General features: G+C 48.8%; 1 protein-coding gene across 6 annotated transcripts in view; it reads right to left on the bottom strand.

The window, feature by feature from the left end:
* Positions 1-1,819: 1,819 nt before the first annotated feature.
* The window catches only part of FRMD4A (FERM domain containing 4A), a 351,201-nt gene continuing 342,579 nt past the window's right edge, over positions 1,820-10,441 (bottom strand). For 5 of the 6 annotated variants that reach the window (XM_052681194.1, XM_052681195.1, XM_052681193.1 and 2 more), the window contains exons 22-23: positions 8,634-8,730; positions 1,820-5,186 (exon numbers count right to left, since the gene is read on the bottom strand). In XM_052681194.1, coding sequence (XP_052537154.1) covers positions 5,084-5,186; positions 8,634-8,730 — 200 coding nt within the window. In that variant the 3' untranslated portion in view covers positions 1,820-5,083. Of the gene's footprint in view, positions 5,187-6,781; positions 6,854-8,633; positions 8,731-10,441 lie in introns of all 6 variants that reach the window. The other variant, XM_052681192.1, reaches the window with a different exon arrangement.

Below are 10,441 nucleotides of genomic sequence, written 5' to 3'. Positions count from 1 at the left end.
GAAATACAGCCGCCTTGGCTGAATGGCTCCCATGGCGGAAGAGCTTTTATCCCCTTGCAATCCATGGAATGGTGCCGCATGTGGAACCAAGAAACCCAAGTGCTTTCTCACGGCATATCTGTGTAAGAGCTTCCAGCTGCCCGGCACGTGAGAGCCAGCTTTGCTCCCCGGGGGGATCACAAGAGGAACACTGTCATGGCAACTGCTCCTCATCGCTGCTCTGAGGCTCTGTGCAGCTGGATGGCCCCAGCTCCAGCTAGCAGACCGTGCTCCAATCCTTCATAACGCCTTTTATCAAAGAGAAGTGTAAGGACGAGTGGGTGTGGTGCAGCTGTGCAACTGTTGGACAGGTTTTGTGGGGATGGCGTGTTTCACTTCAGAGATTCTGACTTTTCCCCCTGGACTTGTGCAGATGTTTATTTCTGATAACTGCTGCGTTCGCCAGGTGCAATCCAATGTCTTGGGGTGAAGTCATGCATTCACCACAGAAATGTCAGGAGTGCTTTTAGGACTTCAGTCTAGGACCCAGTGCAGTAGGACCCAGCAGCTCCTGGTTGCAGTGCAGCTCCCCGCTCCTCCATGGCCTGGCTGATACCACTTTCTTGTTTCTGCTTGGTTTCGTGCCTGATGGTGGCGATGTGCCTTTAAGTCCTTGGTTGCTTTTGGTCTGTGCTGCTAGAAAGGCTCTTTGGATAGTGCATGTGGGATCAGTGAGGTTATTAGGGGCATTTGTGGGGACAAGTTGGGCAGATGTTGAGAGTGTGGAAGAGTTTATATAGGATATTATATAGGGTATTAGGAAACATTTCTTAGAGCGGTGAGGTATTGGCACTGACTGCATGGGAGGTGGTGGAGTCACCGTCCCTGGGGGCGTTCAGGAAGCAGGCAGATGTGGCACTGAGGGCTGTGGGCACGGTGGGACGGGCTGATGGGCGGGCTGGTGGTCTTTTCCAACCTTGATGATTCTAATTTGACTGCAAAATGAGGTTCTGTAACGCTGGTTGCCATTCAGTCTCTATGGTAGATCCAGTCAACCAAAGATGAGCTCGGTTGAGATAGAGACAATTTCTGATGTTGCTGGCAGTGGTGACAGAGCTACGTGTGGGTTGCTTGACCCGCGTCCTGCTGGCACGGTGTGAGCTGTCAGCATCACCGCTCTTGTCTGCGTCCCTGCTGGGGAAGCACCATCGGGGGGGGAGATGCAGAGGCACCGACGCCATGAAACTCCTGAGCTGCTGCTCTGCCTTGGAGGAGAGCAGCGGGCTGCCCAGCTCTTGCAGTAACACCACACCGATCCCCAGAGCCAGGATGGTATCAGACATTTAGCACGGCCATCTTGCCCTGCTCCAACCCGACAGACGTTTGCTACAGAAGATTGTTTCCAGCAAATGATGCTGGATGAGGGTCAGCTGCTTTCCCAGCTCAACCCGCTTTGGTGCAGCTGAGGTCTCCCTGTGACACGGAGGGGTTTTGGTGGTAAGGAGCTTCCCAGACAGACACTGCGGGGTCCTGGGCAACGAGAGGAGGTGGGAAGAAGGGGAAGGGACCGTGCTGGGAAGTGGTGGGGCCTGCATGGAGAGCCTGTGCGGGTTGGGAAGTGCCTGGGATCGCTGCTGTCCCCAGCACGCAGCAATGGCTGTCGCAGTGCAAAGCCCTCTCACTCAGAGAACCCAGCAGAGCAGCAGCGGAGCCCAGCCTGCAGGCAGCCCTGTGCCCTCAGGGTCTGTGAGGAGCTGTTTTTGGGCAAGGCTCAGTGCTCCCTGCAGCGCCGCTGCTCAGCATGGAAGGGATTCCTTGGGTTGAAAAGACCACGGCGAGGTTTCATTTTGAAAATGCTTTAATAAGGAAGTGTTGACAACACCGTTTTGCAAAATGTAAAGGTAACTATACAAATTCTTAATACAAAAAGAATAAATTAAAAGCAGATCTTTTTTAATTCTGCAACTTTTTCTACAACATACATATCTTTTCCTTGATTACAGTTTAACAGAATCCAGTAAAATCATTTTACATGCTCTAAAGTCAATTTCAGGAGAGACCTAATTGTTTTTTTTTTCCTTCTTTTTTCTTTTTCTTAAACTAGAGAGTCCGTTTTACACAACTGGTAATAAAACTATTGACATTAATATATATGTAAAACTTTACATCTAGGTAACTAAGCAGTAACTGGTCATCTGATAGCACCTGAATGGGGATCGGCTACGCCTGGAACTAAAACTAATACAGAGTGAAAACAAATGGGACTGATTCAACATTTCCAACACTCGACTGCATCTCACAGCGTTTAAAAAGAAACCCTGCCCACAGCAGAGCGCGGCGCGGGGCCGTGCCACACTGCTGCCCATCCAGAGGCACCTGCAGACGGGGAGGCTGAGAACGCAACGGTGGCTTCATGGCAGATGGAGCCTCGAAAAACAAAAAAGGAAGGGAGGCTGACGTCGCTCGTCAAGTGCTCGTATAGAACAGCTGGGTGTGCACCCCTCCGCGTTATACTTCACTATGTTAATCTCATATGATTAACACTGTATGTACATTTGTGTTTAATTGAATTGAGCTAAACAGTAAAACCTGTTTTACTTAATCTGTCTTTACTACCAGACTGGCTGCTCACGTGTGCCTTGATTGCAGAACAGAAAAGCAGAACACAAAGCAAAACCCAATCCATTTCTCGAAAGCTCTTTCTTGACTCGAGCCTGTTTGCAATTCAGGCTGACTTGGTTTTTTCTTCCCCTAATTTCAGGGCTGCCACCTTTGAACCTTTGCTGCAAAACTGCAGATCTTGTCTTGGAGGAATTACTGTTCCTGTAGTGCCCAGAGGCCCCGTAGTGCCGCTGTTGTTGAATTCTTTTTAATTAAAAGTACACAGAAAAAGAATAATTAAAAAACAAAACAAAACAACCAACCCGAAGCCACTTAGCAAGGAAATTAAAAAGAAAACAGACAGTTGCTCAGAGCCCCTAAAAAAATCCATGGGCTAATTTGCTGTTGCTTAATTTGGTCCTTATTTAATTCTTTCACTTTAGCTACGGAATCTTAGCAGCGCACGTCAGTAATCAGTGCTTATCTCCCATCCACCTAAAAATCCAATTAGGAGTTTAAGCCAATTCCCATGCTAACAAGCCCAAAGCACAGAGAGAAGTGTGTCAGAGCAGCCCTGCCACTGATGCCAGGCAGCAGAACTGCAGGCGTGGGCCCAGGGCTGAAGCAAACATCCCAAATGCACACTGGGGAAAGGAATCGGCACGAGTGGCTCGCATTCATTTTTAGAAAGCCCACCATCTTTCCAAGTCTAATTACGAAGAGCCCATTCTCTTTTAAAGCCTGGAATGCAGTTTTCCAGCAATCCTGATGCCGAAAGGTGTGGCAGCCCCCAAGTCACGGCGTTTCGTTTTGAACGTTTTGCCCTACTCGGTCTGGTAGACGCTGCTGTTATTCTTGGAACACGCACACACTCGCACTTTCCTTTTGTTTCCAACTAAAGCTAACTTCAGTTTCTGCTTTTCACTAAGTCACCCCCTCCAGCCGTTTCTGTAATGCCTTTCCCATAGGAAATCATCGTTTGCACGCGCAAACGGGGGCCGGCCGGGCGCCTCCCCCATCTAGTGGCAATAAAAACAGCATAGCACCGCAGTGAAGACTAGACGTGCCAGCTTCAACATCCACCGAGATTGTGCACTTGTTCGTTACAAAAGTGTCTTTGAGGCCTTTGAAAGTTCCATGGCTTGACATGTATAAAGCATTGCTCAAAGGTAAGTGTAAACTTGCAGCTCCTTCCACGACTCCCCCGTCCAATTCCTTGTGGTGTCAGTAGGCAGCTCCTGCTCGCGTTGAACGCCTCGCTCGGTCACTTCTCTTTCTTGTGGTTGCTTTCCATGTGAAATTTTGCTTCGTCTGCTGCTTGCTAAACCCAAGCTGCTCCCGTGCTTCCTGACAGACCGGTTCTCCCAGCCAGCGGTGCGCTGGTGGTGACGAGCCCTTTGCTACACTGGTGCTAACCAAGGTGAGATAATTGGAACAGATATGTTAATGCAGCTTCACCGTGTCAATTAGATTGTGATGTGCTTTCCCTTTGATTTGATGTTAACATTTTTGCAGAGACAGGTTAGAATTCATTGGCTGTATCTGCTTGTGGAAAGGTTTTTGGACAATTCTTATCTTCCTCAGAGTTTGAGAAAACCAACAGCACAACCCTAAGCTCTGTGTGTTGGTACGCAGCTTTGCCAGCCACGGAGCTGCTGTGAGGAACAGTTCTTGCCTCTGCTGCAGATAATCCTTTGTACACCTCGTTTGTCCAGTCTGATAGTAGCTTGTAGATGCTGTGATACCAACCCAGACCTCCAGAGTGTCTTCAGTGCGTGGGGCTCTGTTTGGATGGGCTCGAAGCAAAGAAGGAAATGCTGTTTTGCAGGAGGTGGTTGTGTCTGTCATTAAACAAGAGATGTTCTTGTAGCGAGAACTCGCAGAACAAACTCATCCCATTGACACTGGTTGGGTGATTTTGGCAGCACTGATCTGACTGCGAGACTCTTAGATGTATTTGAAGTGAGAGGATTTTGCTTTTTTTTTTTTTTTTTTTGTATTTTTTCATGAAAGAACCGCTTTCAGGAGTAATTCTCAGCTTCTGTCCCAATTTGTATCGACCCCTTCCCCCCCCCCCCCCATTAAATTAATACTCTGTTGGATCAGATTGCAGGTCATGGAAATCTGACTGCCGTTACATGCCACAGAACAGCAAGATCTGATGTAAGCCTGGACAGGCTCCCGTCGTTTGAAAGGAAAAAAATCATTTTTTCCATTGCCAGCTGCTGAGATGGCTGCTCACACGTGTGCCTTGACTGCAGCCGCCGTGGCACAGGCTCTGCAGGGACGTGTGCTGGGCTGGCGATGGGACGCGCTGCCATCCTGCACGGTGGTGGTGGACGTCTCAGGGCCAATGCTCTGTAATGTCATCTGGAATTGCATCGTGAGGAAAGTGCTTAGAGTTGAAGCTGGTGCTGGGTGACAGTGCATCTGGGTAAGGCAAATGAGAGGCAGTGAGGTGATCTCAGAATGGCATTGATGTGATTAATTTGAGGTCAGGGGTTCACACTAGAGTCCCAGGCTTGGCTTTTTCCTGTCCATACCACTGGACATCTGCTAATTCTGGATAGAGGGGAGAATCCAGGAAACAGCTATCATTGTAAGTCCTGCAGGAGAAAGGAAACTTTTGTTAGGGCAATGAGAACTGCTGGAGAGTTCAATCGTGGGCACAAAACATCATTTTATGAACAGTCCCACTCCCTGTAGCAACCTGGAGACAGACAGAAGGCTGAGCATTTTGAGGTGGCCCTCCATGAAGCACATCTGAAGAGCTCCTGGCCATAACACCCAGTGAGAAGGGGGAGGGTCAGGGTGCCCTCCTGCAGCACCTCACAGACAGTCCTTGGGATTTCTGCTCCGGCAGAGGCTCTGCATCACCAGCAGTGCCAGAGCAACGTGGCTGTCTGCAGCTGAGGCAGCAAAACCTGGTGATGTGTGAGAGGGTGTCAAGTATGCTATGGAAAGGACCATGTTTTGTCACATGCAGCCTGGTCTTGGGGTGCCTCCCTTGACAAGCTACAGTTTCTTTTCCTGCCTGGCTTTTTGTTTGCTTGCACAGAGGAGATGAGGGACGTGATGGGAATTTGCCATTTATCTTAGGGCTCAGGTCAGGGTCAGCCCCTGGCTCAGTTTCTACCGAGCTCCTTGCGAGAAGAAAACACTGAGGTCAAAACCTTGTTGAGATTTTGAAAAATGGCTGCTATATCTGCATAACAGCATTCAGAATTGATCTCCCTCTCAAGCTTTGATCTGAACCAACTTCCAAATCTCAGATTGTTTGGAAGCCAGAAGCAGGAAATGCACTTTGCTTCCTGTGGGATTCTCTCTCCCTGCCCCCTCTCCCCACCTCGCAGGACTGAGCTCACATTGATGCAGCCCAGCAGTTCCTGCCTCCTCTCTCCCGTTTTCCACCTGGTTTCCTTGGGACTGATGTCTGGGAGGAACCTAAGCAAGGCCACGACCCGGCTGCACATTAAAGAGCCTTTTGTTTCCCAGCTCTCTGCTGGAGTACAGAGGTTTATGGGTTATCTCCAGAGAGCCGGGCTTGAAATACTCAACAGATGCCAGCTGTGAATGGCTGTGGATTCAAATGAGAGCGTCAGACGGTGACTGCAGTTTAATTAAAACAGAACAATTCTAAGGGTTTTTTGTTCCCTCCACCCTTCCCCCTCTGCCTCCTCACAGGAACTGGGCCAGGGTTGCTCCTCTCTCCGTGAAGCCTCACTGCTGCAGACAGCCTGCACGGCTCTGCAGCACGGATGAAGGAGCAAGGGGCACTCGGTGCCATGGCTGCAGCACTGCTGGAGCTCTGCCCAGCTCCCCGAGGTCCCCACCCACCCGTGCTCATCTCCCCACAGCACTCTGCCCACGCTGCTTTGAGACATCCCAGCCACGAACGTGTCCCTGCTCTCTGTGCCTGTTCAGCCTCTGCAGGAACGCTCACAGCAGTGGCTGGCCCCAGGCCCACTCGTGCGGAGGAAGGAGTCCTGTTTCACTGGGGAAAGCACAACAGCCACAAACGTGCTGAAAAGGCACAGACAGGGCTCCGAGCTGCTATTCCAAGGACTGAAAGAAGCCTTGTTGCCAAACAGGCACACAATTACACAGCTGCTCCTCGGGGACGGTGGGATGCCGCATTGTGTTCGTGGAACATGGACTACAGGGCAGAAGGATGAAAGAACAAAACATCCCCTTACTATACCTCTATTCATCAGTACTTTGGTGGGTTGGAGACTGAGACTCATCCATAGTGGGTGAGTTGTCTGTTGCTTCTCTGAACAAAGGAGAGCAAAAAAGGAGGAAAGAGGAGAGAGGAAATGTTAAAGAAAAGAAATGACACAGACATTGTTATGAGCTTATTAATCCAGTGGGGAAACAAGTTGATGAATCATCTTCAGAACAAGAGTTAGTGGCACAAAAACATGTCAGGGACAACTGTAAATCTTTTCCTTCACAATGGGAGGGAACAACCTGTTCCTGTGGTGGGGGAGTTTGTGTTTTGCTTCTGATGGCAAACTTTGTCCGCCTCTACCATATTTATACATGTGCTTGGGACTGTGCTCAGGCATGAAACAAGTACTGATTTGTCTCCAGTTCCTTCTGCACGGGTTGTTGGTACACAAACTAAGTTATAAATCTGAAGAACTTCACACTCACCAGCTAAGAATTTGCCTTGATGGTGTTTTGCTGTGAGAGACAGGGAGCAGTTGTTGTCCCAACTAAGAAATGTTGGGATTTTGGAAGCAGACGCCTCAGCTGGCTGCAAACCACTTTTACTCCTGATTATCATAGAGATATTCAGAGGATATAGGATTGGGATGGAGACAGACACAAAGATTTGAGTCTTGATTAAAACCCTTACTAGTGGAAATTTCAGCATGCAGTCACCACAGCTGCCATTTTGCCAATCTTATGATCCCTTGACTTTCTGTGAAATGGACCCTGAAAAATACTGAAGCTGGAGGCAAACACAAACACCATGTGAGGCTGGATGTCAAATGTGTGAATTTAAAATTCAAAGAAGGCATAAGAGGTTTGTGGTTACAGTTCCCCTCATCTCCATTTCAAAGTGCACTCACAGACGGTGCTGGAGTACAACCAGAGGTCAAATTTGGTCATAGGTGACCAAAGAAATTAAAGAGGATGAGATTTTCCAGTGGCTGCACAGTGAAATGTTTACAGAGTTAACTCTCCTAGTCCCTGCTCACAGCTCAGGGGATTGTATCTGTTCTCTTATTCCAGGGCTGATGGGATTTTGAGGACGTTAGCTGGAAACTTTCTAGCGGTGTTCACCAAACCCAACTTAATTGTAAAAATCTGGGGCGCGCTGAGTTAGATGGGATCTGGAAGTGATCTTTATTTCGTGTGACAGGGCAGAATTACAGAAGATTGCTAGAGAACACTCAGGAGAGCTTGCAAAAGGCTTTTTGTTTGCTCCTTGAATTCCTGGCCTCACAAGGAGGTGTGCCCAAGAACCCAATTACTGTATTTACACGAGTAATGGCTACCTGCACCTAACGACTCACTCATGCTTTGGTGAAGCACACCAAGTTAGTGGTAGCTGAAAAAAGTTCCACTTCATAGTCATTAGGTCACATTACTGGAGAAAACCTTGTAGTAAAATGTGGGTGCTGCACACACGAATATGGTAGGCACCTAATGCTGCCATGACAACAGAGATCTCAGGCTGGACAGCCAGCATGTTTGCTAAAAGAAAGACCAGCTGTTTTGACTGATAGAAAGCTGGAGGAAGGAGATGGTGCCCAAGCGGGAAGAACCTGCAAGGCTTCTTCCACTGCCCATCCAGCATGGCTTGGGAGCAGTGCTGCTGGGTGCAGGTGGCACTGCCGAGCTCGGTCAGCCCAAAGCGACCAGCTGGTGGCAGGCTGGACACGCCTGGTGCAAGCGTGGGCTACTGAGCACCTGCAAAATGTTCCCTGTACCTGTGCTCTCCCTTTGCCTGTGTGCTGGGAGGTTCTTCCTGAGGCTAGCAAGCTTTCAGCTTCCTGCACTGAATGAGATGAATCCTCTCACCCAATCCCCATGACACTCACCCAGTCTGCCATGCAAGAATGTGGTGGGGACTGCCCGGTGGTGTGGCTGCAAGTTCACTCGATGGTGTTGAACTCCTCTGGCTGTGAGGTAAGGCAGCTGAAAAACAATGAAAGGGTGGAGAAAAAGAGCTGGTGAGGTGAGGGCACAAGGGCTAGGGTGGTTCAGACCATGGGCTGATCAGACCAGCAGAAACATGTCCAGCTGTGAGTAAACACGGCCAGGGAGTCAGAACTCATCCAGCTTGAATATGGCGTAGGAGCAGCCTGCCTGGTACTGGTCCTGCTGTGTGTCATGGGCTGCATCAATCTTCAGCTCTGTGGGAATGCTGTTTCAGCCCTGTCTGGAAGATTCAGCATCTCTCCCAGTGTGAGAGTTGACTGATTTTGTTCCTGTCACCACTATCTGGACAGCAGAACATGGCTGTATATCTTCATGACCTCAGGTCGTGTCCTGCTGCCAGGGGTGTGAGAGCACAGGAGATGCTCCATTTCCTGAGGAGGCAGGGCTGGTACTGGTACTGGTACACTGCTTCATGTGCAAAGGAGGAAGACAGCTCTAGAGATTACAAAAGCTAACACTACCTCACTGTGCAGTTGTAATAAGGTGAAGTTTGGCTTTGCTGACCCTAGTGGTATGGGCCCAAAGGAAGGCTTATCTGACTTTCATGAAGCAAGAAGCAAGACAGACTAAAAATCCGACACTGGCAGTGGTTCTCAGGGGGTTCCTCACTGAGGGTCTGGCAAAGATATCCAACTCACCCATTTTTCTTTCTCCTCAAGTCCATGCAGTATTCACTCTCCAAATTTAATACCTGCCCAGAAGTGCAATCCTCTTTAAAGGACAGCATGAAGTCCAGTAGATATGTGTCGACTACAGCCAATTAGCTAAACGATAGATGTTTCTACCTGGCATCCCCTTCTGTGCTGTTCATTTTTTCAGCTGCTGCCAAATGGCACTTGAAGAGGAAAACAAATTTTAATCTGCTCCCTGCAGCTGTCAGTCCCCTGGGTCAGTATCCTCCCATAGTTTTAAGTGGGACTGACTGAGAATGCAAAGCCAGCCCGTACTGCTGGATGGTCACAGCAAGCCATGGGTGCTGCCCAGGCATCCCATTTAGATTCGAAGACCCCCTGGGTGTGAGAACAGACTGAATGGCAGTGTCTTGCCCCCCTGAACTCCCTCACTATGCTTTCTAGATTTCCAAACTGAATTAGTATGCCTCTCAAACCAAAGCAAAACAAAGCCTGAGCGTTCATGTATTTCTTGTTGCTGGCAGGAACAGAAAGGCTTATTAATTAAAGGAGGGAAGACTACTTCTCATATTGAGACACAGAATGGTGCCAGCAATTGCCTGATTGTGTCCTGGTGTACATGCAGGCCTTCTACAAGCACAAAACATAAATCACCCTCTTACCAGGCAGCTGTGAGCATTGGTGCACTCAAGGCTATGAGGTACTTGGGCAGTGGCTTAAGGCATAAGAAAGGAAGGGAAAAATGGCACAGATTCTGATTAAGCAGCTCTCCATCTCCACTGGGCTGGGTTCATGTTTTTAGCATGCCCTTGATACCTACAGATTGGACTGTCCAATGGTGACTGATGGCCAGTAACTATTTCACCTTGGTCTGTTTTGTAACTGTTCGGGTTAATTTATTTGGCTGCTTTCTTACTGTTGAATATTAACAGCACAGAGATGTACAAAGCTCTACATGACAGATATATTACTGCACAAACTCAAGCACTGAATCTCAGAATATTATCAGCACAGTTACTGGAGTTGCATGGGAAAGCCACGTATCAGCAGTGCAA

Source organism: Tympanuchus pallidicinctus, unplaced genomic scaffold (genome assembly GCF_026119805.1).
Source record: "Tympanuchus pallidicinctus isolate F22 unplaced genomic scaffold, pur_lepc_1.0 scaffold19, whole genome shotgun sequence".
Taxonomy (NCBI): Eukaryota; Metazoa; Chordata; class Aves; order Galliformes; family Phasianidae; genus Tympanuchus; species Tympanuchus pallidicinctus.
This window is presented reverse-complemented; position numbering and strand designations above follow the sequence as displayed.